This window comes from Metarhizium robertsii (assembly GCF_000187425.2).
Source record: "Metarhizium robertsii ARSEF 23 chromosome Unknown MAA_Scf_5, whole genome shotgun sequence".
Taxonomy (NCBI): domain Eukaryota; kingdom Fungi; phylum Ascomycota; class Sordariomycetes; order Hypocreales; family Clavicipitaceae; genus Metarhizium; species Metarhizium robertsii.
The window spans coordinates 379181-405766 of record NW_011942193.1 but is presented as its reverse complement, the minus strand read 5'-3'; the positions used below and the strand labels follow the sequence as shown (position 1 = coordinate 405766).

The window sequence follows — 26586 nt, the reverse complement described above, 5'->3', positions numbered from 1 at the left end:
GTAGATGTCCCCGTAGATGTCCCCCCAGAAACCCATCTGGCGGCGCGAACCATGCCGAGACGAACGGCTGGCTCTGTATCGTCGACAGTCGCGGCCTCTTGTTCGACAGCCTCCTCCGTACAGAGAACATATGCGAGAAATCTGTCACCCTGCTGCATACAGGGTTCACTGGCCACCTGTAGACATGGATTCTGCCCTCCCCCTCCCCCCTTTTCCCACCCTTCCTGGCTTCTATAGGTGCTTTTGCTGGTCCCGTCGGCATGGAACCAAAGTGACATCGCCTTCAGGGTAGAAGATTTCCCAAATAGGTGATTGAACCTGACATGGCGGCTGTTTCGCTGGGCTCCGTCACCACCACTAGATATATTTGTTAGCGGCGCGAGGCCATACAGTGTAAATATCCTTCACTGACCCCCCTTCGCCATCAAATCCATTTTATTGTAGGAGCCTTTTTGGTAGTTCTTGACGCATCTTGCTTTGTTGGCATTGCTGTTCTGCACGTTGGCCCCCTCGCCATAGAGAGCCTTCCCTGCGTCTACTTGTGTTCCTTCTTTGGCCTTGTTTCGTTTCGTTTCGTTTCATCCCGCGCTGTATTGTTTGATGTCTTACACTCGTCCTGCTGCCTTCTTTGCAATACAAGCAACTATCCCAGGGCCTTGAAAAGCTTCCATCATACTGCAAGCATGGACGCAGGACGCGGGTCTCGAGGTTTGACAAGACGATCCTTTCCCCCCAAATGATCGAAAGAAGAAGGGACCATGCCGTTCCCGCTGACCAACACCGGCAGGCACTGCATCTGACGAGGACTATGAGGACGGCTTGTACACGGACTACAGCCACAACGGCGAGGTCGAGGATGAGCATGGCACGTACCCGTACGGAATAAGGCGCTACCTTCACGACCACCAATCCCCATTGCACAGGCTGCACCTTCACCTGGCCTCCTTCTCAGACTCGGAACGGTACGCCCCGGTGCCGGGGCAGATGCCATCGTGGCGAATCCAGGACGGGGTCGAGTCGACGCACCCGTTACGCAGACTCAGGCCGAGCCGCGCAAGCGACATTGAGCACCAAGACCGCCGCCGCCAAAGCACAAGCACCGTCCACTCCTCGCCCTCTCATCAGCAGTCCGTATCCAGCAGGTCCCCGTCCCTCGTGTCCCTTCATCCCGCCCGCAGCTCGGACCCAGACTCGCGCGAGCCACCCTCGAGCTACCAGACGACCACGCCGGCGCCGTACCAACCGCCGCCTGAGAATGTGGCGGCAGACGAGCTGGCCGGCCCAGATCACGGCGAAGACCAGGCCGGCGGACATGGCGGAGGGCCTGGGATCGACGGGCCGGACATGTCCATGTCGGAGGCCACCACGGCCGGCGGCAGTGCCGATCAGCAAGCTGCCCTCTGGGGTCCTTACCAGAACATACCCATAAGCGGTCCCTTCGTCATAGACGACTTGGACTTTGACCCACTTGAACCATCCGACTGGGACGAAAACTTCTATTTGGAGATGATTGACGATGGATTCGAGGCGTTTGAGCAACAGGACGACGCCGCCCAGTAAATGATGGCTTGGCGGATGATATATGAAACGAGCCGCCAGACGGCAGGGACCAGATTGGACCAGACTAGGCAGGCGCAAGCGGGGTCATTGATGGGGCTATTTGCAAGTTCACGACATCATCACGGGGAACATGGCGCATTACAGGTGTTTTTTTTTTCTTCTTTCCTTCATTTCTCTTCTTTTCTTGTACTAGTTAACTACGCATGTCATCATTTCAGTCATGGAGTCGTGTTTTTTTTCTTTCCTTCATTTCTCTTCTTTTCTTGTAGTCAACTACGCGTGTCATCATTCCAGTCATGGAGTCGTGTGTGTGGTGGGCAGCACGGAGGATTTGGTATTCATTGAATTTATAATCGAACTCGAGACCGTTGCCCAAACTCCGAGAACCAGGCCTATTCCGGCCTACCCTTGAACAAAAAAATATCCTCGTCACTGCATCTTGGATTCTGAAACGGGACAAGGTCCCCAGTCCCATTTTCTCCCGTACCATTTTCCCATGAAATCAGTGGCATCTCCTTTACTCCTCGGCGAGAATAGCCTTGATCCTCTCCTGGACGCGCTTCTCCTTCTCGGCCTTGGTAGACTTGGTCTGTCTGTACTTCTTGGAGATGGCCTTCCACTCCTCCTTGGTCTTCTTGGGGCCGTCGCTCTCCACCTTCTTCCAGGGGTCGGCGCGGATGGCGGCGTGGGCCTCGGTGTAGAGGTCCTCGAGGCCGTCGGCCTCAAGACCGTCGTCGATGTACTTCTGGAACTGGCTCTGGTAGCGCTCCTCGTCGTCGTCGGCCAGAGTCTCCATGTACTCGGCGACGTGGCCGCCAAAGATGTACTTCTGGAGGACCTCGGAGTCCAGCTCCTCCGACTCCATGTCGTAGCCGGGGAAACGCTTCTCAGAGTGGGGGATGAAGATGCCACCGTCCGAGGCGCCCTTCATGGCACCAAAGACACGGGCGCCGGTGGAAGTGCGGGCAAGGCCGACATCGAGGAAGACCTTGAAGGGGCGGCGCGGGCCATCATCGGTCTCGGCAACCTCGGTGAGGGTGAACTCACCATCGGCCTCCTCGACACCGAGGAAGTCCTTGTCAAGGCCAAGCTTAGACAGGGCACGGCGGGCAATCAGGAGACCGGTGGCGTAGGCGGCGGCCCAGTTGGTCAGGCCGTGCTTGATGCCGTACGCCTTGAGCTCGTGGCCGTAGGCCGAGGCAAAGATCTTGTCGCCAGTGATCTCGGCAGACACGATCTGCATGATGATGTCCTTGTTGGTGAAGCGGACGACCAGGCGGTACTTGGGCGCATTGTACTTGTTCTTGGCCTGGGTGATGAGGCGCTTACGGGCGTAGTAGTCGGTCTTGCCTTGACGTCTGCGCTTGTACTTGGTTTGGTAGCGGCTAGGGGCCACAGTCAGTACAATCCATTCCTTCATATCCCCATGACAGGCCTTGACGAGCGAAGCGAGGCCCAAAAAAAAAAAGGAACATACCTGTAGTAAGCGCTGTTCTTGACCAACTTGTGGAAAGGCTATTTATAAATCCCCGAGTCAGCAATTTGCGCTTCAGACTTGCTCGTCCTCCATCCGAAGCAACTTGCAGTGACTCTTGTGACCACGAGCAAAAATCGACAAATGCAGGCATTTCTGCCATTGATGAAGAAATTGAGACATTTCGAGGATGATGCTGCTCCTTCGAGCGCTCGTATCCTGTAGATAGGCCTTTCAACTTACCATCTTGACGGTGATTACCAACGACGGCTGGGAATTTGCTGTCGGAAGGTTGATGGGTTGGTGATGCGGAACAAGAAAAATGAACAAGACCGATTTGGTGGGGGATATTTTTCAAGCCCTAAGCGTGTGACACCCCTGCTGTGGGTGGACTCGCTCGCAAAAATGCCCCACTTTGCGTGACAGCCGCAGGGGTCGTCGTCTGAGTCGGGTTGGTTACGATTCACGTGACGTGAAGCTCCTTTCCGCGACGTCGTTTGCGAACCGGACACTGTTGCACTTTCTGGAGTAGCTAACAGTAGCCATCTTCGTATATAAAGTAACTTACCTCGTAGTAGAATATTGTTGCCAACCGTCGCCGCAATCATTGGCTAACTGTTACACTTGCCATCTCCTACTCTAGCTTTGACCCAGGGCTAGTCTCGGTAAAAGGTGTATGTTTGCTTTCTGTGCTTGTATTTTGCGCCGACTTTCTTCCATCACTTTAATCAAGAGGCGGTTGTCAATACTGGAACTTGCAAAAACCGTTATAGCGTGATAGCCAGGCACCTGATCTGGTCGATATGGTTGCCTTTCCTGTATGTACTACATGTGTGGATCCACCTGGGAATTCCTTTTACCCATCATGGACATCAACATTTTCTTCTAGTAAATATGCCTGATTCTCGAAAGGTCATAGAATTAAAAGAGTTTCCTGTTTTTCTTTCTTATCAACTCATATGCACCATAATTCTCCCAAGTTCCTTGGTGGTACAAGAACTGAATCCTTGCATCGCAATCGTGCTGCATCCCGGGTAGCCACAGGCCGTCCACAAGAGCAAGAGGTCAATCATCACTGCCCCGACTCGGGCGCTGATGCTCCGTTTGCTTGTATTCCTCGAGCTCATCAGTACAGATATATGGCCGGGACAGCCGTTTCTTGTTTCCGTGATCGACATCCGTCACGTCCTGACATTGGTGATGCACCACCTCCTAGCAGTTGAGGCTCCAAAATTGCTGCCTCAGGCATAACAAGTCGATTTGGACCCGCCAAAACCAGTCTGGTACCTAAGCTAGGAAGGAACCTAGGTCCCCAGCATCCAGCTTCATCGCAACCGAGGTTGTCGCAACAAGCAGCAACTACACACTTCGCTCACCATGGCCCTCTCAGCTACAACGACACGGCACCAGCCTTGAAAGCACCACCTCCGCCCAGTCTCTCATCCAAACAATCCCACTCCATGTCTCTCCTAGGCGTAGAAGACCCCCCCATAGACCAGATCCTAGAAGCTATCGACGAGATGGCAGCCAGCAAGCAGCCCAAAGTGCTCCTATTCGATATTGGTGGTGTCTGTGTAAGTTGATTCACCCACCTCACCCCATTACAGAATCCAACTCACAAACCCACTCCCCCAAGGTCGTGTCCCCCTTCCAGGCCATCCTAGACTATGAAATCAGCCTCAACATCCCGCCCGGCTGGGTAAACTACTCGCTCGCCCAGTCCGCGCCCAACGGGTACTGGCACAAGCTCGAGCGCGGCGACATCCCCATGGACGCCGCCTTCTTCGCCGGCTTCAACAGCGACCTGCACCGCCCGGAGCAGTGGAGGGCGTTTTACGCGCGCGAGGCGGCCAGGACGCCCTCGCTGCCGCGGGAGACGCCGCCCGTGCCACGGCTCGACGGCGAGTGGCTCTTCAACGAGATGATGACCAAGTCCAACGCCCCGGACCCGTGGATGTTCCCGGCCCTGGAGCGCCTCCGGCGCAGCGGGCGCTACATTCTCGGCGCGCTGAGCAACACGGTCATCTTCCCGCCGGGCCACGCGCTCCACCGGGGGGACGCGCTCGCCGACCCCGTGAGGAGCCTGTTCGACGTCTTCGTCTCCTCGGCGCACGTGGGGCTGCGCAAGCCCGACCCGGGCATCTACAAGCTCGCCGTGCGCAGGCTGGACGAGTTTGCGCGCGCAAACGCGCACTCCGAGAGGGGCAGGCGCCTGGGCTGGGACGCGGGCGTGCAGGCCGCCGACGTGCTGTTCCTCGACGACATTGGCGAGAACCTCAAGGCCGCTAGGAATGAGGGCTTTGGGACCATAAAGGTCCACCTGGGGAGGGCGTACGAGGCCGTCGAGGAGCTGGAGAGGGTGACGGGGCTACAGCTGGAGGGGGACCATCCCAAGGTTGCTATTAAGCCGCGCGTGCGGAGGTCCAAGATGTAGACGCGGCAGAGTTGTATTTTGTAATGAATGTATGACGGCTCAGCCGGATAGGTAAATCATGAATAGATGAGAAGAAGAGAAACGGCACGGCGTATTCTTCAACACGCTCGTGCGCGATGGAACATGACAGGAAACAGAGATAGATTTTGCCAGAGTGTGGCACGTAATTACGAAATGAAAGTACGCCTCCCATGCCCCAATCGCTCATATTGGTACAAAACCCAAAATACACACACATATAAAAAAAAGAAGAACCTCTTCACCGACCAAGCGTCATCATCACCCCAGCTCCAGGTCGTCAAAGTTCCACGCCGAGTTGGACAGCAGCCCCGTGAACCAGACGGGCCCGTTTGCGCCCATGCCAAACGCCCTCGCGCCCCTATTCTCCAGCTCCTCGACCGGCCACTCCTGCGGCACCTGGCTGGCGCCGACGCCGTCCTTGTCGGCCCTCTTCTCGAACCAGGTCCTGATCCAGCGCATCTTCCTGGCAATGTCGGCGACGCGCCCCTCGGCAGCGACCTCGGCGGGCGTGGCGTCGACGCCCATCTCGGCGACGAACCTGCCGACGGCGCGGACGCGCTCCGCCTCGGAGGCCTCGAGGCGCTGCACGAGGCGGTCCACGACGGACAAGAAGTCGACCGTCACGCGGGCAAAGTGCACGTCCCAGTCGCTCGTCTCGAGCAGCAGCAGGCGCGTGGTGATGACGAGCACAAACGTGATTTGCTCCGTGAACGTGATGGACTGGTAGACGTACTGCGAGGGCGGCAGCGTGAAGAGCACGTCAAAGTAGGCCTTGGCGGCGAAGAGGCAGTTGCGCAGGCACTGCGCGCGGTACGTCGACGGGGCGCCGCCCTCCTCGGGGATCTCGTGCAGGAACGTGGCGGGCTCGTAGAGCCGCACGAGGAGGTAGTTGTAGTGCAGGGTGAAGAAGCGCTCCCAGTCGTCGAACTCGCCGGCGGGCACGCGGTGCGCGTACGCCGCGCGGTCGAGGAGCTGCTGCCGGTCCAGCGACTGCATCAGCGCGTCCAGCTCCTCGCGGAACCCGCGCGACTGGTCGTCGAGCAGGAAGAGGTACGGCTTGCCTCGCTCGCGGTCGTTGGCCGCGCCAAACGCCTCGGATATCTTCTCGCCCATCTGCACCAGGCGCACGTTGTGCTCGAGGAACATGTCCGAGGGGTGTTCGCGCGCGCGCTTGAGCGACTCGCAGCAGAGGTCTACGTACTGGCTTCTCAGGGGGTTCTGCCGCCCAAACAGTGTCGAGTTGCTGCACCAAGTATGTTTAGCTGGCTCATTCTCTGTCCCCCTTTCCCACAATACAAGCTGGTGGGGGGTTGAGGTTGGGGTTGGGGTTCCCGTGGCTCACTTACACCGATAAGAGACAGTAGCATCCCAAAAAGGTTCGTTGCTCTTCGATCGAATGCATCTTGGCCGGGATGAGGTCCCTCTTCGTCTGGCGCAAGTCCTCCGGCGCATCGTCCATGCCGATTTGCTGCAAAAGCGAAGGCGGGATCTTGGTGATGCCCAGGTTGTGCGCGTACCCCAGCGCCAGATAGGTCAAATTGGTGATTTGCTCGTCAAACAGAGTTCGTAGGTCCGCCCTGGGCTCCCGAGTCAGCATATAACGAACGAAAAGGAATAGCCACATGCGTAGCTGGCAGCGCTCACCATGATATACAAACCAACAGTCCCTGGAGCAGATCCAGCTGCCGCTCCTCCTCGACCAGCATGTGTTGTCCCAAGTAAGCCAGCACGTTCCTCTTTATCTTGACCATCCTTGGAATTGGCAACGGCGCCGCCGCCAGCATAATGACCCGGAACAGAAATGGCTTCTCGGCATACATCTGGCTCGCGCTCATCCGCTCGTCCAGCACCAAAAAGGGAAACGTCTGAATATACTTGTCTCGGAACAAGGACAAGATACGATCTGACTGCGGCCAGGTCAATCCATATATGGGACCGGGCAGCGCTCCAGCACTTGCAGGCTGGCGAGGAGGCCTCTGATGCTGGCTGAGGCAAGGGTGGTTCATGGCCCCTTCATGTTCACCCGCTTGAGCCGCAGGCGATTCTGGTGTAAGTACGGCGGGAGAGGGCTTGGAATTCGCAAGCCCGAGATCGTGTGTTGGTGACGTGGCCGAGGTCCCCTGATTCTGTCCTTCGAGAGCAGCGGTCAGGGTCTCAATCTGCTTCTCCAAATTCGACACTCGACTATCCCGCATAGTGTGTGTGAGCACGAAACTCAGTTTCAAAACATCAAAAAGCCACAAGAAAACGGATCATCTCACCTGTTCAATGGCCGAATCTGCCTTGGTTTCCTCAAACTCTTTGACGATTTCGCCGTACATTGAATCCCCATTTTCTCACACCTACCATGGACAAGATTCAGTCAGCCAGCCTTGGCTTCCAGCTCTCAACTCGCGCATCCTCACCTGTCGCAAACATGGCGCTCAATATTGCTGTCCTGAAAATGGCAGCGTGCCTTTGCTTTTGAACACGGCACGCAAGCTCTCTGTCGTCGGGGCGGGCTCTGCGCCCTGGGACGCGTAGTCGACAATTCCGACATGGTGTGGATGGTCTGATGATCCGATGCTTTCTCCTTGATTCCGCCTTCGTCGCTCTCCCGTATCTGGTCAGGCACAGCAGGCAGGTTACATTACTTGCCCTATGTCGAGATACCCCAACGTTGATGTCGGTCCATCCGTTGGGATTTTGTGAAACAGAGCTATTTTGGATGAGAAGGGTCTTATTTGGGTTACAGACCGCGGTTCACGAATGGTTGGCATCTCTGTCGGAGGAATTGTGCCCGGAAGTAGGGTCGGGTTAAGATGTGGTGAAGTGGAGTTGACCGGGATGTAAAATACGTAGGGCCATCGCAAGTCTGCGCTGCTACAAAAGTACCCCATATCTCAAAGCCTTCCCCGCCCAAATTGCACTATCACCGCTTTTGGCCACCCGTGCATGATGCCCGAGTTCCCATCAAGCTGGATCTGATGACAACTTCCTAGACCCTTGCCCAACCCTTCGGCACTTGATGCCGAGCTTCCGCGTTTAGGCAACAACTGATACGAGTGCTCAAGTAAATACATCGTTGATCAAATTGCGCTATGTCTTTACTTCAGGACTAGCTGGTGACGCGAGGGCCGTTACTGTTGGCCGAGACTGTGCTCTCTCCTCTTGGGCATCCTGCCAATTCCGCTTTTCCATCTCACCACCCCACCGACATTGGCAGGGCAAGCTTGAAATATGTCTTGAAGTATCCATGTACTTGGTCATCCGTCGACCCACGCTACCTTGTTGGTCTCTATATCATCTTGCTACTGCAAAAGACGACCCGGTAGTTCTTGCCGAACCGTCATTTCACAGTACTCTGTCCTGCATGTACGTAAAGTCCATCCATCATGATGCTGATTTTGCTTAGTCGTCGTCCAGAATCTCAATAATAGCAGGCTCCGCTCTCTTTTGCGCCGACTTCTGTACAGAACCGCCGTTTTCTCCATCTTCGCCGTCCTGTGGCTCTTCGATAGCAGTCCAATTTCCATCCTGGGTGACTTTGATACTCTTTGTTTGCCCCTTCCCAGCGTCAATCAATGCCTTTCGAAGCCTCACAAAATACGATCAATACGAAGGCCTAGCGGCCCTGCATATTCGCCACACATGGGGCATTTCCATTCATCTGCACGCGCGGGCTCCGATTTGCTTGGGGAAGGTTTGCCACGACGGGTTTGTAGCCATATTTCCAGGTCAAAGCATTCGATATGCTTACAACGCAGTCCTCGAACCGGCGACTTGACCATGCTTGCGCTGAATGGATCTATTAACGATATGCACAAAGAGTCGTCCTGCACAATGACGTCGTCAGAGTCATCAGGCCGCAGACGCTTCTCAATCTCCTTCTCTGTTTGTTCAACACTAAAAGCCTCCAGCTCCATCACCATAGCGAATGTCGATTCATGATCCATGGTTTTTATAATCTCAACGGCCAAGTAATAGACTGAGGTGTCCTTGTAATTCTCAGGATTCTCGGGCAGGCTGATTTTGACTGTATTGAACCCTTGTCGTATCATGTCGGTGAGCTCTATTGGAAGGTTTTGATGAAAATGCTGCGGCCTTAAAGGAAATACGGCTTCGTCATTGAACTTGATATAAACTTCTTGAGGCCAGACACAAGGGGATGAAGCCCAGTCCGCAATGCAGGTCGTTGTATCCTCTGGGAGCTGTCCGCTTAGCCTAAGACGATACCGCAGCGACCCTTGTTGGTACCGGTGTACTTTGGCCTCTTCAAAGTGTAGGAGCTGCGACCTTTCTGCGAACTCGGTAGACGTCACTGCGAAATCAAAAGTTTGAATGGCTCCATTTTGATGAAAAAGGGCTGTTGGTTTAACGGCAAAGCGATCAAGATATTGGTAGTATCGGGTCCCAGGTCCTTCGGCGGTGACTCTCCGTGGACTGCGCGAGCGGGCTAAATGAAGGCTAGATTGGACAGAAGTCCAACCATATTGGCTCTGAGGACAGTCGGCCTCTCGTGGAGGAGCGGTTGAGAACCCACCTCCTGCAGTGGCAGATTGTCCCCGTGCCATCCCAGCATGCGTGTTTGCCACAAGTTTCTTCTGTGCCGTTCGTTCATGAGAAGAATGCCTGTTTTTGACTATCTGAGAGGTTGGTCTTCCGACCAATGATCCGGGATGAGACAGGTGACGATGATTTGTCCTATTACGTGCGCTTTGCACAAAGCGTTGTTGCCCGGGTATTGGAGTCTGGCCTGGTACAAGCCCTGCTTCGCGTGGATGATGACCGACGGGGGCAGCTGATGCTACTGCACGCGTTTGTGGTATCACGTTGGGTGTGGGGAATTGCGTTTGCCAGGGAGCGTTTGGTGACTGGCCCTGAACGAATGGCGTTCCAGGACTGGAAGCGTCATGAGGTGAAAGACAGGCGGCGAAAGCGGATGAAGTCACCGGCGATACTGTTGTGTTGTAGCTCTGGTTGACACTTGCGACAGAGTTTGATTGAGTCTGTGCAGCTGTGAATCTAGCAGCCGCCACTTCGCCAGTTGTTAGCACTAGGTAGCCGTGAGAGGCTGATGGGAGGAGTGAGAGTATACTGGTAGCAACTCAGGAGTTCACTTACTAGTAATGTTAGATTGGGAAATCATATGGTTTGTAACGGTGATGTAACTGTGTCTGATAACTTTTCGCGTCTCGTGTACACGATGCGAACCGGGGTGCATGTCCGCCAGTCTTTCATTCTCCCGATCAGCCTGGAAGACGTTGCCGAACTCTTCAGCGATGAGTTGATTTCCAGTCCCGAGAAGTCTCCAACTATAGGTGAACAGCAAGATCTGTGCTCCCAATGAATGGCAAAGTAAACCCTCTTTCAACTCTTGGACCATGACGGGATATCGTCTGTTACGAACAGAAGTAAGCCACTTGGACCAGTTCAGGACAAAAGAGACCAGAAATCTCACTACTTGGATTGACGTCTCGTTGAACGATGGGTGTGTGTGGGCTGGCTGAACTAAACTGTATGGATAGTAAGCAAACCACGACAAATGATGCTGTCGAATATCTGTGTTGGGCTTCAGAACAGTAGCCAGTAATTCAAATGACGGATCAAGGTGGCCATGACAAGAAGACGGCAAAATGGAACAAAGAAACCCTGGGTTTGTTGACCAAAGGCAATAAAACTGATGAAGCACTAGGAAAAACACATCGTTGAATTGGCACGCATCTAGCAGAGCAGAGCAGCGCCATGCTTCCAGGAAGGTAGCGTCATGATTAGGCCCTTTTGGATGATTGATAAACTCGACGAGCCTTCGGCGCCACGTAGCCAAGGTGTCTGGACTTATGCTCATGGCGGGCTGAGCCTGCGTATCTGGAGGATGCCTGTAGGGTGAAGTACTGCAAGCGACCGAGGCTGGAGCATTTGTGTGCAGTGAAGGGTTATTCGAGTTGTTCGTGTTTGCGACGGGTGCTGGCTTCATCAGTTGATAGACGAAGCCTCCCACATTTATTTGCTGTGGCAACTGCTGCGCCGGTTGTTGCCAGCTGCCGTCCTGCTGCGGCAATGGCGGACTAACTTGACATGTGGCGGGTGCATGGGAGGAGACGGAGTTTCGATAAGGCAAGCTGAGGCGGTGGTGAGGCCTTGGTGTTGCAGTATTACTGGCCACATTGCCGTCACTTGCACAAGCATCTTGCATAGTCGCCTGCCCGGCTACTTCTTCTATTTGTGGGTTTCTAGATTCCATGGGCAATGTTGGTGGTGGTGATGGAAACGGCCCGCGCGATACAACCTGAGGACTTTCTATTGTGACGGTGCTTGAATTCATCGGCTTCGTCACTGGTGATGGAAACGGCCCGCTCAATTCAACCCGAGGACTTTCTTTTGTGGTCAGGTCCGAGTTCCCTGGCTTTGGCGCTGGAGATGGCGGAGGCGGAGGCGAAGGAGAAGGCGAAGGCGAAGGCGAAGGCGCATGCTCAACGTTGCTCTGGCCTGACAATATACGCTCTGGGGATTTTTCGGCTAACGAGGGCAGGCTGGAGTCATGTCCAACAATAACTTGTGTAAGTGCATAGTACTGTCAATGACCATGGGTCGGCTGGAAAATGAAGAGACATTGGAGAAAGTACATACCTGTCTGTGCAGCCAGTTTCAACCACCTCGAGTGAAGGCTGTGAGTCTTGTGTTGTTTGACCCTGCTGTACCGACACAGTGGCATTTATAATCTTGTCCAGCGATAGCCTAGGGGGAACAGGCCTGGAGAAGTGCTTCTTCTTACGAATACCGGTTGGGGATTTCGTGGGCAGTGAAGAAGCAGAGCTGGATAACATCCATGTCGGTTGATGTCCACCAATAAAGGCAAGGCTAGTTTTGTTTGCTGCCCCTATCCGCCTGGACTCGGCATCATTGTCGCAGGGAGGAGCGTTCTTCCCATTAGAAGGTGTAGATATTGACATGGCGTTGTTTCGACCTTGAACTTGGACAATCTTGGGGTACATAAAGCATTCTGAGCTGTCGTGGCCTCGCCCGGTGGAAATCTGCAAGGTGCCACTGCGCGAGAAGACGGGGGAAGTTTGTAGCCAAAAGATGATCGAAACCCGCCGAAGTCAAATGGAAATCAGACAGCACAGGTAGTAGTACCGTGCGCAATACAGTCCACCCCCCTGTTGTGAGTCGGGCTCGGAACTGGAGGAGTTGGTTTGCTGAAGGGAGGGGATCAAAGTCCAGCTTCACAGATCACGATGCGGCTCGTGAAAATGTCGTGGTGTCTCGGGAGGGACAAACTTTGCTTGGCGAACGAGGTGTGCGTACTCCGTACTCGGGCGTAATATTGCGTCGCAGATGGGACAGCCGGTATGGATGTGAAATGAAGCCAAAAAGAAAATGGGAAAAAGAAAAAAAAGGGAAAAGAGAAAAGCGGATGGATGGTTGGTTAACGATGCTGTTCGCACCGAAGGATTCGAATGTAGCGAGTTCCCCGTAGTGGCGTCGCGAAGAGGTCCACTGCTGGTCTGGTGCCAAACCTCAGGCGAAACGCCCGTTGTCTTTGAAAGTTTGCTGTGTCTTGGAAGGGAAGGCGCGATCAGGCTCAAGCGCGCCCTCGACTCGTTGGAAGCAGCCAGATCAATGATGCCGACGCTACATGTACGTGCCAGGTCCTCGGGGCCGCAGACATGTTCAATGTTCAATGTTTGCACCCAGCCATCCAGGGAGCAGCATGTGTTTCTATGCTGGCTTTTCGTCCTCGTCACCGGTCGGAGAGTTGTTGAGCAGCCAGTTCACCGGGCCGTGCTGGCCACGCTGTTTTGCGCCCAACGTGATGTTGTGAAACCATCTGGCCCATCACACCAACCACATTGTGGCCTGAACGACGTGAGTCTGGCTGGGCATGCGCCTGCAAGGATGCGTGGGCTGTCTCCCGTCTCCTCCAAAGCCACCTCGGCCGCGATACAGAGTATTCCAACTGGCAAAATGGCCTGGGACCACCATGCCAGCGACACTACTTGACCGACCGACCGACCGACCGACCAACAGATCGAACAGACTGACCAGCAGATGTCAATGCGCGGGAGCACCCGCAACCTGAACCGACCAACCCAAAGTGCAATGCAATATGCTCATGTATACGGTTGACCTGCCTAGTTGGGCAATTGAAAGTAGCCAGACATTGTATATACCCTCTCACAGAACGTCTAGGGCTCCGACCGCCTTTCTGCAAAGCACGAGGTGCCGAAATGTTTGCCTTGGGTATGGGCGGGGGTATTGGTCCAGCCCATTTCGAAGTCGACGACGACGAACATAACAGCCGGAAACAAATCCTACCTGGTGAATTGTGGACAAGGGCGAAAGAAACGGCCCACGCCACCCGAAAGCTCACGGTGCTCTGAAATGATATCTTTGGGCCTGCATTTAGTACTGACGACTGTCATCGAGCACAAGAGCAAACCAGCCATCGCGCTATTAAACAATAGGTGAAGCTGGCTACAACAAGGGTACAACGACCCAGATACGCAACCAAGAGCTCAAGAGGACTCTGTATGTGGAGATTGATGCGGTCTGCTTGGTTGGAAAGGACATGTATTGCCTGTTGTGTGTCATCTAACGTCTCCGTCTTGGGCCTTTGTTGTCCGGCTTATTTCCTCTATCCGAGGATTTATAACTTGATAGTTCGGGGACATGTCTTCTTTGGGTGGCTTTTTTATTATTGGGTGGAATATATTGTCAAGGGAAAAAGCTTCCTACACGGTATCGCCGAAAAGCCTGACGCCACAGGCCCTATTAAGCCCCATCGACTTGGATACAGATGAACCCCTCATTGAATGACTCAAGTAGCTATCCCGATATATGAAACGGGCCTAATAGACCTAGTTAGATGGACTCAATCAAGACCGGTCTGCTGTTCAGTGCGATCCGTGGCTGCTGAATTGCGACATATGAGCTCTGCCATTTACTGGGCGAGACATGTCAGTAGTCTGAGCGGAAGCGAGGAACCGTGGAAACAACTTAAGATTCATCACGGCAATCTCAAGACGTAGCTTATAGCAATTCTAGTATTCACGCAACCAATAGGTGTCTTGCAAACCATCCCCGTAGGTCTATCCCTCCCCCCAATACAGTTCATAGCCAGTATAAATGTTGGCCCAAAACAGTTGCTTTGCATCCCGTGTATGCTTGTTTGTGAAGACTTGTAGGTTGATATGATATGATCTTCTTAGACTGCGTACGCGAGGTTTATTGAAAACTCCCCTCAAGTCCGCTCTTACCGATGTAGGCGAACGATGCGTCTTCAGTGATATCACTCGTTCTGTTCGCGGCCAGATCTCAAGACATCACCACGTAGACTTCATTTCTCGAAACCCAAGCGTATACCCTTGACGGTAATCTCGTACGGGCGTCTATGGTTAATGTACTCGTCCATTATGCATTTTCCCTCGGACAGCTCATCTCGGGCGATCCCATCCTCCTTTCAAAAGAATTTGACCCACCACCTCAGCCTTTCCATTGATGGCTGTTCTCAAAAGCTCAATTAAGATGTGATAGTTGCTCTTTCTATGGAGTTGAGAAGCCGCAACTCAATAGCTGAGACTTTGATTGCATTGGCGCAGTCTAATGGACCAGACTTTTCTCCATCCAGGGTGCAATCATCTCATATCCTCATCTACAAACGAGGCTTGTGGCGGTTTGGGTTTCCATTGCAGCGTGGGAAAGTTTCTGGAAACACAATTGTGTACTACTATCAGGACACGCCAGGGCGGTGATGCTGATACGAGGTACTACTGTAGCCATTGTGCCGGGATGCAATCGTGGTGTACGGGGCGTACCACAATTCCAGGCCGACTTGAACCATATCGTGATTGAAGTGCCTAGGACTGGCTGTTGTAAACGCTATTTCAAGTTCTGGGGCAGAGAAGAGTATGGCGGCGGGCACCAGATGACAGTCTCTTGTTTCTACCACGACGGCGGATGGACCGGCCCTCGATCCTGACAAGGCGGTTCCCTAAAGAAAAAGCAAAAAGAAAAAGGCCAATAACCCACAGACGGTCAGATTGGTACTGTATGTGAAACTGCCGACATAGCTCGTATTTTGACGTGGAGCCTAGTCTGGACCAGGAGTTGAGCATATACCGAGTGAAACTCAATCCGGGACCTTTGAGTCCACTCTGTTCGGCACTTGCCTAGCGATCAGATGCAGGGACAAGTTTGGCAGAGGATGACGCACAATGAACTGTCGTAATGAGATAGTCCGTGACATAAATTGATTGGATTCGGGGATGTTCATAAGCACCGAGTTTTGGCCCAACTCCGCGTTTCAGACCCCGTACCTAGCAATGCCCCTCACGGATGATTTAAGCTCCCGGGAAAGGGTCTACAAATGCCTTGTGCCAGACAGTGAGTCTTTGACGCTTGCTAGTACTTCTGCTCCGGGCCCAAGGTTGATGTATGACGCCTTCTTGGGTCGACGGGACTGTCGCTGTCACATGCGGATAGCGGTTAGAAGGTACGGAGTAGGGGGACGAGTTTGGCGCACGCTCCAAGCGATTAGTCACCCGCCACATATGTTGCGGCCGCTGGCGTTATAGACGGGTCATGGAGAGCCGAGTCGCAAATGGTGCAAGTGGTTGGTTGACGGCGTGAGACGGCTTTTCTGCCAAAGCCATCAAGTTCCACGTTCCTGGAAACCTCAGCACTGTGGAAGGGGGCAGGCGAAAGTAGACCGACCTCACACATGTACCGCGGTACCTGAGCACAAAGGAGATGGCGCGAATCATATGTGCAAAACCTGCGACGGCGGCCGGACGTAAAAAGTATCTGGTACTTGGATGTCTCGGCCCACGCGGGACGGAACTAATTGACTGCCCAGGCGTGCAGGCCCAGTAGACGGCGATGGCGCTAAGCCCGTTCGGTCGTCGCCACCCCTGAGCCGCGAAAAACTCAGCAAACTCGAAGCGCAGACACCAAAGCAGACGCCATAACAGACCACAGGTCAAAGCCGGCGCCAGAGGAACCCCAACCTCCAAAACCTGGGACCGTCTTGATCTTGGCCTGCCCAATAGTCCTCCATCAACCAGGCCCCGACTCGGCAACCTGCAGCACTCGTTCCTTTCCTGTCAGACATAGGGGTCTTTGGCGAGCGATCACGATTGAGGTCGGTGCATCACAGCCCTAGCCGGAACCAGCATCCCCAGCGCCCGCCCCCAAAGGACCGCAACCAGGGTCTCTCGTTCACGCACCACAGACCAGACGTCTCATGCTCATGGCGCTGACTGTGCCTTGGGTACTTTCTGTGCATCGCATTTTTGCGCCCACGTCTCTCTGCCTCCCCGACTTGCATTATTATTAGCAGCAGTCATCCGCCCGCGAGGAACGGACGAAACCTAGCCCGGGAAAAGGGAGCTGCTTCCCCACGTCGTCATCAGCCCGTGTCTCAGTCACTTTTGCTGCCAAAACATTCGACCTTGACTTCATCGCCAAACTCGCCCCCTTCCATCGACGCCTCCCAAGACCTTCCCCGACGACCTTCCCTGGGTGGGTTGTCTACAGCCATCGACCATGGCCATGGCTACGCGGGGGGTCAGCGAGCCGCCGCCTCGTCCAGACGTTGGCGATACCCTGGTAGTTATTCGTACGTTGCCCTTCCCTTCGCTCCATCGTGCGGCCCTTTGCGATGCAAACCGCACCACCCCTTATTGATTGCCATTTCCGCCCGCCTGTCCCATCGTTGATGATGGTGGTGGACCAAAGCCGCAAAGGCCGACAAGCTCACACGCACTGCTTCGCAAACAGATGATTTTATAGCCCGAAGCTCCGATGAGCTGAGCCTGTCGAAAGGCGACAGGGTCGAACTCATTGAGCGCGATGACGAGTTTGGTGATGGATGGTTTCTGGGCCGTAACCTCGCCAATGACAATACTGGCCTCTTCCCTGAAGGTTAGCAGCACCCTGCCCTCTTCTTGACTCTGGTCTGTATCCCATGTTAATCTTGCGGCAGTATACACTCGTCCAGCACCAAGGAACGTACCTGGCTTGGCCCCCTCTCAACCGCCGGCTTCCGCCCCGCACGCCGACAGTGATACCAACGTGCTCGGTGTTGCCAATGCTCCTACAAATTCGACTCCGGTCCCAGAGCCTGCCCCGAGCCAGCCGCCTGCGAGCGTGGTGGAGTCGTCTACAACATCGTTGCCCCTAAACATCAAGTCCGAAACCTCGGCCTCTCCGAGCATAACCACGTCCAGCTCGCCTGCTCCGGAAACGCGTCGTACTCCGAACCAGAACCAGGACAGCCAGGTCCTAAACGATACACTCAATGTCATCAATGAACACATTACGCATCTGAGAGGCTCGCCAAGTAACGGAGGTCTACGACTCCCGGTTGGAGTGAACGATTCTGGTAGCGAGTACAGCATGCCGCTGGAACACAGAATGTCATACATTCAGGGCGAGGAGACAGATGAAGAGGAGGACCGCGAGCACAGTCGTTCCGAGGTGGAGTCGTGGACTGCAGACCAAGTTGCGGAGTATCTCTTCACCGTCGGTGTTGAAAAACATCATTGCGAAGTATTCAGAGACCAAGAAATCACGGGTGAGGTGCTCTTGGGAATGGACCAGAACTCGCTCTTCGTCAAGCTTTTTGACTTGGGTTCAGTTGGAAGACGGCTGAAGACTTGGCACAAGATTAAATCCCTTCAAGACGAGGCCAACAGCAACCAGACTAGGCGAACCACGCGCACATGGGGCAGCGAAATGGACTCAGACGATGGCAGGGGAGCGAGAAGCCGGACCAACACCGCCACAACCTCCATCTCAAATCGTATTTCGGCGCAACGATTGTCTTCTGGCCAGACGGCCAAGGCCAGTCCCACGACGTTAAAGTCACCACTTTCGGTACACAGCTCTCACGACAGCCCAACCCGGCCTACCCACACCAAACGACCCTCGGCAGCCTCTATCAGAGAACTTCAGTCACGCCGCCATTCTTCAACAGACTATCGGGCTCCGGCTCCACCAATGGCAGGAGTTGTTCCAGGAACGACACCTCCTGCATTGTCACCCAATGGAACGATGCTGAGTCCTGTAGCGCACAAGAAGCAAGCGTCCTTTGACCGAAATTGGACGCTCGGAAACGCATTTGGACAAACGGCTGTGCGACCCCTTTCGTCGGCTGGAGTGCATGACTCGCAAACCGGCTCAGACCCAGATCTTCAAGATTCGGCGGTGGATTTGGATCGGGGATACTTTTCTGGTACGGAAACAGATGGAAGACGGCGCAATGTCTTGAAGAAGCGAGATGGAACTACGCATTCAAGGCAATCGAGCTATGCCGAGGAGCAGCGGGTTCGCAGTGCCACAGCTCTGTCTCGACACTCCAGGTTTGGCAGTGTCGATTCCTTTAGAGACCCTACTCTGTCACCAGCTGCGCAGAAATACTACGGAGTGCAGTCGACGGCGCATAGGAGAACAGCGTCGACAAATACAACGGACTCTGCTCGTCCCATCCCCCCAGCCAAAGATAGCCCACCTGCTCCAATCGTCACCCGAATAGATACGGGATTGAACCCTACCCGGTCGCCAGCGTCGCCAACCAACATGACGGGCAAGCCGGGATTCGGGGCCGACTGGCTGTCCGCGGTTGTCAACAAGCCCATGAGCAAAGGCCGCCCAGGCATGCGCGCTATTTCAGACAAACTTACCAATAGATCAAAGGATATGACAACGCCCGAACCCGCGCTCGACTCTCCCGGGCGCGCTACATCAAGCACGGCATCCGGGGAGCCCAGCCTTGACATTGAATCCCCTGCCACCGGCAAGAGTTTCAACGCTACACCGGCAAACAAGAGCAAGGGCAGAAAGAACAAGAAGGATACCAGCGCGTACACGCGAGGTCTCCTCAAAATTCCACCCTTGCAGGCCAAGGAAGGCGCCGACTATTATGGATGGATGAAGAAGAAGAGCTCCAACCTGATGACGACGTGGAAGCCGAGGCTATTTGTTCTCAAGGGCCGTCGTCTCGCGTATTACTACTCGGAGGAGGATGACCAGGAGAAGGGTCTCATTGATATCTCTTTCCACCGTGTCCTGCCCGCAGACAACGAGCGGTTGACAGGATTGCACGCCACCATCACGGGTGCAGTTGGCGGCCCCAGCCATCCAGCTGTGGGCAACGACTTTGATAAGGGAAACGAGTCAGTATTCATCTTCAAGCTCATGCCGCCTCGAGCTGGCCTCTCGAGGGCAGTCAACTTCACCAAGCCCACAGTGCACTATTTTGCCGTGCCCAACATCCACGCAGGCCGTCTCTGGATGGCCGCGTTGATGAAGGCCACCATTGACAGAGACGACACGCAACCCATCACAACAACGTACCAGCAAAAGACGATTTCGCTCACCAAAGCCAAGCAAATGCGGCACCGGCCCCCAGCCCTAATGAACCTGGAAGAAGCCGCCGAGGACGAGTCCAAAGCCGAAGGCGCCAAACCCTCCAACAGCCTGGGTATCTTTGGTGAATCCGACAGCGGCGTATCGGGAATGGATAAACTCGCTGGCGTCGCTGTCAATGCCGAAGCCAACGCACCAACCGAGGTCGAAGGTCCGCCTCAGAGCGCATAGGCTGTGCTCTGTCGCAAGAGGAAGTAAAGCATTCTCCCATACTAGATCTTGATAAAGCTACGACGGAATGGAAACGTCATCATGTACTTGTCTTTTATGCCTCTTATTTCATCTTTTTCGATTCTGGCCCTTGTCATTTTTTTATCCCCCCTTTAACTTTTATATCTACTAGATGCTATGAGCGTTATGGAATGTCACGGTAAAGAATTAATGATGGGGCTCGAAGGCGTATGGTATATAGCCAATTTACGTGGTGCAATTTGACTGCGGCGAGCTTATAATTGCTTCATCTTGAGGTCCGTTTGATTCATTCAATGTTCAGTGTGAATACCATGTGGTGTAGCTGCTTGTCTGGATGGGGGTGTAAACCCAGTCCAACTTGGAACTATCAGCCTGCAAAACCCTTGTGTCGAGGTCCCTGGGTGCACTGGCTGGTGTACAAGGGCATGCTGCGGCCAGAAAGCAATTTGCTACATGTATCAAGGAGCAGTCACGGCCTCCCTTGTACGAGCAAAGGTGCGGCGGGTGCGGTGCGTGGTCTACATGTTAGTTAGTTACTCTAAGAAGCTGCTCTACATTGGGATATTGCAAACATTGAACCTCGACCGTACCACATGCCCATGGACTGTCAGTGGAATGAGTCAGAATGTAATGGCGTACGCCGTTCAATGCTACATGTGGCAAAAAGAGCAGTCAGATAATGTCAGGCTAGGGGAACTAGTTTTGAACGTGATTATACTCCGTACCACTTTCCCCGTACTCACAAACATGAATACCTAGGAACATACCCACGAACATGTGCATGCGCAACCAACGTCCAGCATGATAAACATGCCGTACTTTAGCCATCACAACCGTCATCAACTTTCAGACTACCGCGTACCCAGAAGTCAAGGCAGCCCTACTCAGCATACAACAACACCAAGCACGACGGGACCAGCACGTACTGTAAATACTATATTCAACTAAGCCGCCACGCTACGAGGGCACGTACAAACGCGCCCACAAGGAAAATTACACAATTCATGGTCTCGTGTAAACAGCCATCGTGACCCTTTATTTCCCAACACCATGCTTTGATTCCCAACGCCGTAAACAAGCCGCAGGCGGCACTTGTTGGCTTCAACAAAAAAAATAGAAAAAAATATTGCAAATAGAATTCTACGCCTCCCTGATCTTCTGGTTCATGCCTATGAGAAGCTGGCGGATAGACGACATCAGATGCTGCTCCACGCCTTCGAGGTTGAGGCTCGATGCTGCTGCCGACTCGCCTTCACCGTTTGGGGGAACGATGCTTGCGTCAGCGAGGCCGAGGACGCGGTCGATGGCGGAAAGCGCCACTACCTCGGCACGGGCTTCTCCCAATCGATTCTTGATGGCCCTGACGGACACCTCTTTGAACCCGTTCAACGAGTTGAGCACCTTGGGGTCGATGATGGGCGGCCTTTCCGTCGACGTGGACCCTCCTGGCGCCGGATTCTTCTTGTTGAAGCCATCGATGACTTGATGAATGCCCTTGATGCAGATGGCCTCCATCTTGTCGTTTTCTGTCGCTTCCCTCTTCAGACCAAGACACCGATTCAAGGCAGACATGACGATTGCCTCAGCCTTGGGATTGCGTGCCTTCTGAAGGTTCTCAACAAGCCCATTTTTGAGTCCGACCACAGCCGCTAGGAGTCGAGGATCAATGACTGGTCTTGGAGGCCCAGCGGTAGGCGGCGTTGCCACTGGGCGACTACCTGGTGTGGGCGTCTGTTGAGGAGCCGCCGGGCCGGGTGCGGCTTTGCCGCCAATTGCCGCCGCGGCAGCAGCTGGTGTAATGTGTGGAGGTAATTGTGCCGGCGCGGGTGCTACCGCACCGGGCTGTGCTCGACCTGGTTCGGTCTTGACTGGGGCGCTCGACGGCGGCGGAGGCGGTCTTGACGCATAAGGAGAACTATATGCTCCTGGCTGAGCACCGCCAGGCTGTGCCCTCGCCGGTGCGGGCGGAGGCCCATACCCGGGCAACTGTGTTGGAGCAACTGCTTGTGCAGCCACTGGTGCTGGCAGTGTATTGGGCTGCCCGGGTTGGGCTGGTGCGGCTGGGTATGGTTGCATAGGGCGAGGTGCCTGGCCAGGCTGGGCTGGATATCCTGGGACCTGGTACCCTGGGGGCCCTTGGCCCGGAGGATAGCCAGTGGCAGCTCCCGGAGGCATATGCTGAGCGGCGTTGTAAGGATAGGAATAAGGTCCATATCCCTGAGCTGCCAGGGTTCTATCGGGGGATGAGGCCTTGCGCTTCTTTCCTGCGTCCAGCTCAACGCCCGGGACCCGTGACCACAGGTTGGTTGTTTCATCCTTCTTGAACGCTTCGTTGCCAATAAGGTTATGCCTGACGCTGCTCTCCCAGCCCTTGGTCTCCGTATGAAAGTAGAACCAGGGATATCTCTGACATATCCTCTTGTAAATCTGCTTCAAGGTCAAGCCATCCGGACCGGCGGCTGTTAGAGTTTCATCAATAAGAACACCGTAATTCTTGTTCGGCTTCTGGAGCTGTTCATCCGTGTAGTCCTCAATCTTGAGTTCAAGGGGAGGCGACTTGGGTCGAGCCTTCTTCTCCTTCTTCTCCTTTGCTCTTCTCTCCGCATCTGACCCTTCGCCACCCTCTTCCTTGGGTTTACGCGGTTTGTACTTGCGTTTCTCTGGACGTTCGCTACCATCTTCTGGCAAGGGGTGCTTCCTTGGTCGACCGACCTTGCGCTTGATTGGTGGCTCGATTGGAGGGGCTTGCGGAAGAGTCTTCTTTGCCATCTCTTGCTGCTGCTTCTTAAGTAGGCGTTGCTCTCGTTTCGACATGATGCCATTCTTGGGCGGTCTTCCAGGCCCTCGCTTCTTGGGTATCTGTAGTAGTGCGGGATCGAGCTCCGCGGTTGACTCATTCTTCAGTTCAGAGTCGTCTCCTGGCTCGACGCCGTCACCCTCTTCGCCATCCTCGTTTTCCCCACCTTCTTCGCCCTCGCCCTCGCCCTCGCCCTCATCTTCGCCTTCTTCACCCTCAGATATTGCTGGAGGGCTAATCTCGACATCAGACAGTTCATCGCTAGTATCCTGAACCTCCCCGTTACCGTGTGATTGCTCAAAGTCAAAGCTCATTTCCTTTCCGCTATGAGAGTGCCGTTTCTTGGGCACTGGCTCCTCCTCCAAATACTCTTCTGCGCCAGTTCGTCCCTTCTCAACGCCATTGATGATGAACCGAAAGTCAACGTCCTTGATCTGCAGCCGATCACCACATTTTAACACAACCTTGTCGCTCTTGTAGTGTACGTCTTCGCAAAAGAAGCCATTCTTGTGTAGAGGATGTGCCTCAAAAACACCCTCTTGCTGATTGTAAGCAATCTTGAGATGTTCCCTAGAAATAGCTTTGGTCTTGCCGGCAATGTTTGGGCCGGGGGAGTGAATTCCAATAAACGGAACGTGGTAAGGCGATGGCCGAAGGGAGCTTAGATCGACAGCCGCCGCACCGGGGGTATGTGACACATATTGGCGATTTGAGATGATGTTCTCCTGCGATTCCTCATTTTCCGGCTGTGAGGACCCGTTGGTGCTTGTTTTCCGTCGCTTGGGCGGCCGCCCACTACCCTCACTATCAGACTCAGGACCCAGCATTCCACCTTCCTCACTGACATAGGATTTGCTGAACTTGCTTCGGTCGTGGGGAATGGGTGCAGGCGGCGGCAGACCTTTGCTTGCATTTTCCTCTACCCTGCGCTGGTGTTCGTCTGCCCGCTTCTCGTCACGTCGTGCTTGTTCCAAAGCTCGCTGGTCACGACCAATAATCACGGCATAGGTTGTCATCTGAAAGACACTGTCTGCGAATTCGATGCGGGCAAAGGACTCGAGGCCCTTTTCTGTGTTGGCCTGGCGCAAAGCACTCACTGCCCCAGTGCCGTTCATTTCGGAATCGAGAAGATTCGGAAGTGTGACCTGGGATGGCGTAACTGTGGGTGGCGGAGACAAGGCATTCTGGGCTCCTGACATGGAAGCAAGAGCCATCATCATGTAGGTATGCTGGTCGAGGTTCGCCATCTGGGCGGGAGTAAAGGGTGTAGAGGGAGGAAACTGTTCGCTAGTAGCAACGCTGGCCACGTTTGGAGGGTGAAGTGGAGGAGGAGGCTGCTGCTCCTGCTGCGGTTGAGGTTGAGGTTGAAGTTCAGGTTGAGTTTGCGGCTCTTGCTGCTGCGAAGACTCTGCTTGGGTTTGAGTCTGACCAGACATTTCAGTGTCCTCATCGGCATCCTTTGGAGCGTCTGGCACAGGCCGGTCGAAGGTAATGTTGCTAGCGTTTTTTATCGGGGTTTCCAAGGCAGGCCTCGGGGTGGTTTGTGGTGCAGTGGCGCTGGTCGCGTCACCATTGCGCTTCGGGGTTGAAGGCGACACGGGGTCCTTGGCCGGCTGCGCAGAATCGTCTGTGGTGGTAGCAGCAGCAGCAGCAGCAGTAGCTGCCTCCTGAGAAGTGGCCTCGGCGGTCGCGGGGATGGCAGAAGTAGCAGTCGTCGTGGTTTCGCCGAGGGCATCTGGCGCAGTCACGGTCGCAACTGCGGACAGGGCAGCGGAAGCGTCCGTGTCCAGCGGTTGCTCGGGGCCATTGCGGCCGTCGCTAGACGAAGTCATCGCTGCTCGACTGACAGCTCCTTCGCCTCGTTGAGAGGACCGGCGGTTGCGGTTGTGCAGAGCTGTATGCGATGCCGGGGCTGGCCGCGATGATGTGGTGTTGTTGATTGACGCCTCGGGCAAAAATAATCAACTGGAGGCGGTTGGCAGCGTGACCCATTGAACTCTCCGCAGCGGGAGTCTCTCCGTAGCAGTGGCATGTTTGGCAGCGTGGCAGGAGCAGCCTGTCTTCCTTCCTGTCCACCCAATGGGCGGGAAGGCGTGCTGTGATTGGGTGCTTGTTTGTCTCCTCACCAAGTCTGCTGGCCGCGACCCACCTCTTTGTTGCCTAGTGTTCTGAACTTGCTGTCTTGCTCCTGCCTGGTCGTTCGCGATTGAATTGCAGCATTGAAGGAAGGAGCCCCGAATCTGTCCGTTGTTCGTCTCTGCTTTGCTTCACTATCCGGCATCAGGTATCAAGCGCACGTGCCGGACAATAAAGCCACGGTACCAGGTATTGTCAAGTACACACAAGGTGCTCTGAACAAACCCGTTTGTGTCGTCGTCGGTTCCGTCAAGCCGATGTCAAAAGGCACCAACCACCAGGGGATACAAAGATATCTATGCCGCATGGTGGCGGCGGCTACTCCCAGACCAGGGTTGACCATCTTCCCCAGAAAAAAAAAGGGCAATTCATGCCAAACGCTTTGTAAACACAAAAGATGCTGAAACACCGTCCAGTGGCCAAAGGCGTCGTCGACCTCGTCAATGACCCAAAAGGGACCTTCAGCAAGCCCATCTCGGATCCTGATTCGCCGATCTACCCGTCCGCGCCGCCGAGCATCAAGACCTCCCAGCCAATCCATTCTGCTTCCTCGTCAATGTCCTTTACTCAAGCGCTTACCGTGACAATCGTGGTATAACCCCAACGGCCAACATGACTCCTGCCAAGCCGTATCACTAAGCGCCTTGTGAGCCGGGGAGATCCATCTCATCTGAAAGAATACACGTAGATAAAGCGCTCATGCCCTCCCACCCTGCAAGATTTCATGAAGTGTTCAGCAAAGCATATTTTTTTCTTCCCTTTGTCATTTTCTTGTGCGTGTGTGATTTATACGGCCCTTAATATCACGGGCACGCCTTCTCTTCTTCGTCTTCTTTTCTTTGGCTGTGCCATTTATTGATTTAATCCAGCAACTTATTCCGTGTACATTATCAACAACCCGCCAACATGCTCTGCTTTAAACGCGAGTCGGAAAACAAGCGCCTGCAACGCCAACTCACCAACTCTCAGCATTCCCGCTATGTCCAAATGCTTCTGGCAATGGACGACATACCCTTCCTGCACAACGCCCTCGCCGCCTTCTTCGTCTGGCTCCTCCTGGCCGGCTTCCTGTTCTTCCCGGGAACCTTTACCTCGATCCGAAAATCCGTCGAGAACAACCACTCCAACAGCTTGGAGAACCAGGCCGCCGGCGTGATTGTCAAGTCCGTCAAGAACATTCCATTGCTGGTTATCGCGGCCATTGCGTGCGCAACATCCGTCGGCGGCATGGCCTTCCTCGCTTCGAAGCATTTGGGTAACTATGTCTGGCTGCAGAACAAGCTGGTCATCCCCGGCACTGCCAACTGTTTTGCCGGTCTGGTATCGACCTTGGTGGGCGTCTATTCACAGCAGAAAGGGGTTTGGAGTCCGACGGCAAAGATTACAGCCATTGTGGAGGGTTCTTGCCTAGGCGTTGCACTGGGACTTTTTGTGCTTGTTGAAAGGTTTTTGAGGAGGGTTAGAGAGGAACATGATAAAGAGAGTGAAAAGCTTTGGGTATCTGGCCGGTCGTAATTAGCCAAGGGACATCTTTTCAGAATGGGTGTGATAGGGAAGGCAGGC

At 54.4% G+C, this 26586-nt stretch overlaps 8 protein-coding genes across 8 annotated transcripts; 4 read left to right on the top strand and 4 right to left on the bottom strand.

Moving 5' to 3' along the window:
• Positions 1 to 683: 683 nt before the first annotated feature.
• Positions 684 to 1560, top strand: MAA_00039 (uncharacterized protein; the record flags this gene model as incomplete). Its single annotated transcript, XM_007818037.1, has 2 exons — positions 684 to 708; positions 788 to 1560. The coding sequence occupies 2 exons, from the start codon at positions 684 to 686 to the stop codon at positions 1558 to 1560; spliced, it is 798 nt and encodes a 265-aa protein (XP_007816228.1).
• A 517-nt stretch (positions 1561 to 2077) lies between these two features.
• MAA_00040 (Ribosomal protein L5, eukaryotic/archaeal) lies at positions 2078 to 3280 on the bottom strand (the record flags this gene model as incomplete). The annotated part of the gene is made up of 3 exons (XM_007818038.1): positions 2078 to 2945; positions 3038 to 3075; positions 3278 to 3280. The coding sequence occupies 3 exons, from the start codon at positions 3278 to 3280 to the stop codon at positions 2078 to 2080; spliced, it is 909 nt and encodes a 302-aa protein (XP_007816229.1).
• A 1214-nt stretch (positions 3281 to 4494) lies between these two features.
• MAA_00041 (HAD-like domain protein) lies at positions 4495 to 5468 on the top strand (the record flags this gene model as incomplete). The annotated part of the gene is made up of 2 exons (XM_007818039.1): positions 4495 to 4608; positions 4671 to 5468. The coding sequence occupies 2 exons, from the start codon at positions 4495 to 4497 to the stop codon at positions 5466 to 5468; spliced, it is 912 nt and encodes a 303-aa protein (XP_007816230.1).
• Positions 5469 to 5747: 279 nt separating this feature from the next.
• Positions 5748 to 7684, bottom strand: MAA_00042 (Fungal transcriptional regulatory protein; the record flags this gene model as incomplete). The annotated part of the gene is made up of 3 exons (XM_007818040.1): positions 5748 to 6732; positions 6836 to 7066; positions 7134 to 7684. 3 exons carry the CDS (start codon positions 7682 to 7684, stop codon positions 5748 to 5750), a joined length of 1767 nt encoding a protein of 588 aa, XP_007816231.1.
• A 1195-nt stretch (positions 7685 to 8879) lies between these two features.
• MAA_00043 (MIZ/SP-RING zinc finger) lies at positions 8880 to 12421 on the bottom strand (the record flags this gene model as incomplete). The annotated part of the gene is made up of 4 exons (XM_007818041.2): positions 8880 to 9013; positions 9229 to 10542; positions 10593 to 12001; positions 12099 to 12421. 4 exons carry the CDS (start codon positions 12419 to 12421, stop codon positions 8880 to 8882), a joined length of 3180 nt encoding a protein of 1059 aa, XP_007816232.2.
• Positions 12422 to 17015: 4594 nt separating this feature from the next.
• On the top strand, positions 17016 to 20069 carry MAA_00044 (polarized growth protein; the record flags this gene model as incomplete). The annotated part of the gene is made up of 3 exons (XM_007818042.2): positions 17016 to 17088; positions 17250 to 17393; positions 17455 to 20069. The coding sequence occupies 3 exons, from the start codon at positions 17016 to 17018 to the stop codon at positions 20067 to 20069; spliced, it is 2832 nt and encodes a 943-aa protein (XP_007816233.2).
• Positions 20070 to 21230: 1161 nt separating this feature from the next.
• Positions 21231 to 24719, bottom strand: MAA_00045 (forkhead domain containing protein; the record flags this gene model as incomplete). Its single annotated transcript, XM_007818043.1, has 1 exon — positions 21231 to 24719. The coding sequence occupies one exon, from the start codon at positions 24717 to 24719 to the stop codon at positions 21231 to 21233; it is 3489 nt and encodes a 1162-aa protein (XP_007816234.1).
• Positions 24720 to 25929: 1210 nt separating this feature from the next.
• MAA_00046 (uncharacterized protein) lies at positions 25930 to 26538 on the top strand (the record flags this gene model as incomplete). The annotated part of the gene is made up of 1 exon (XM_007818044.1): positions 25930 to 26538. One exon carries the CDS (start codon positions 25930 to 25932, stop codon positions 26536 to 26538), a length of 609 nt encoding a protein of 202 aa, XP_007816235.1.
• Positions 26539 to 26586: the final 48 nt, after the last annotated feature.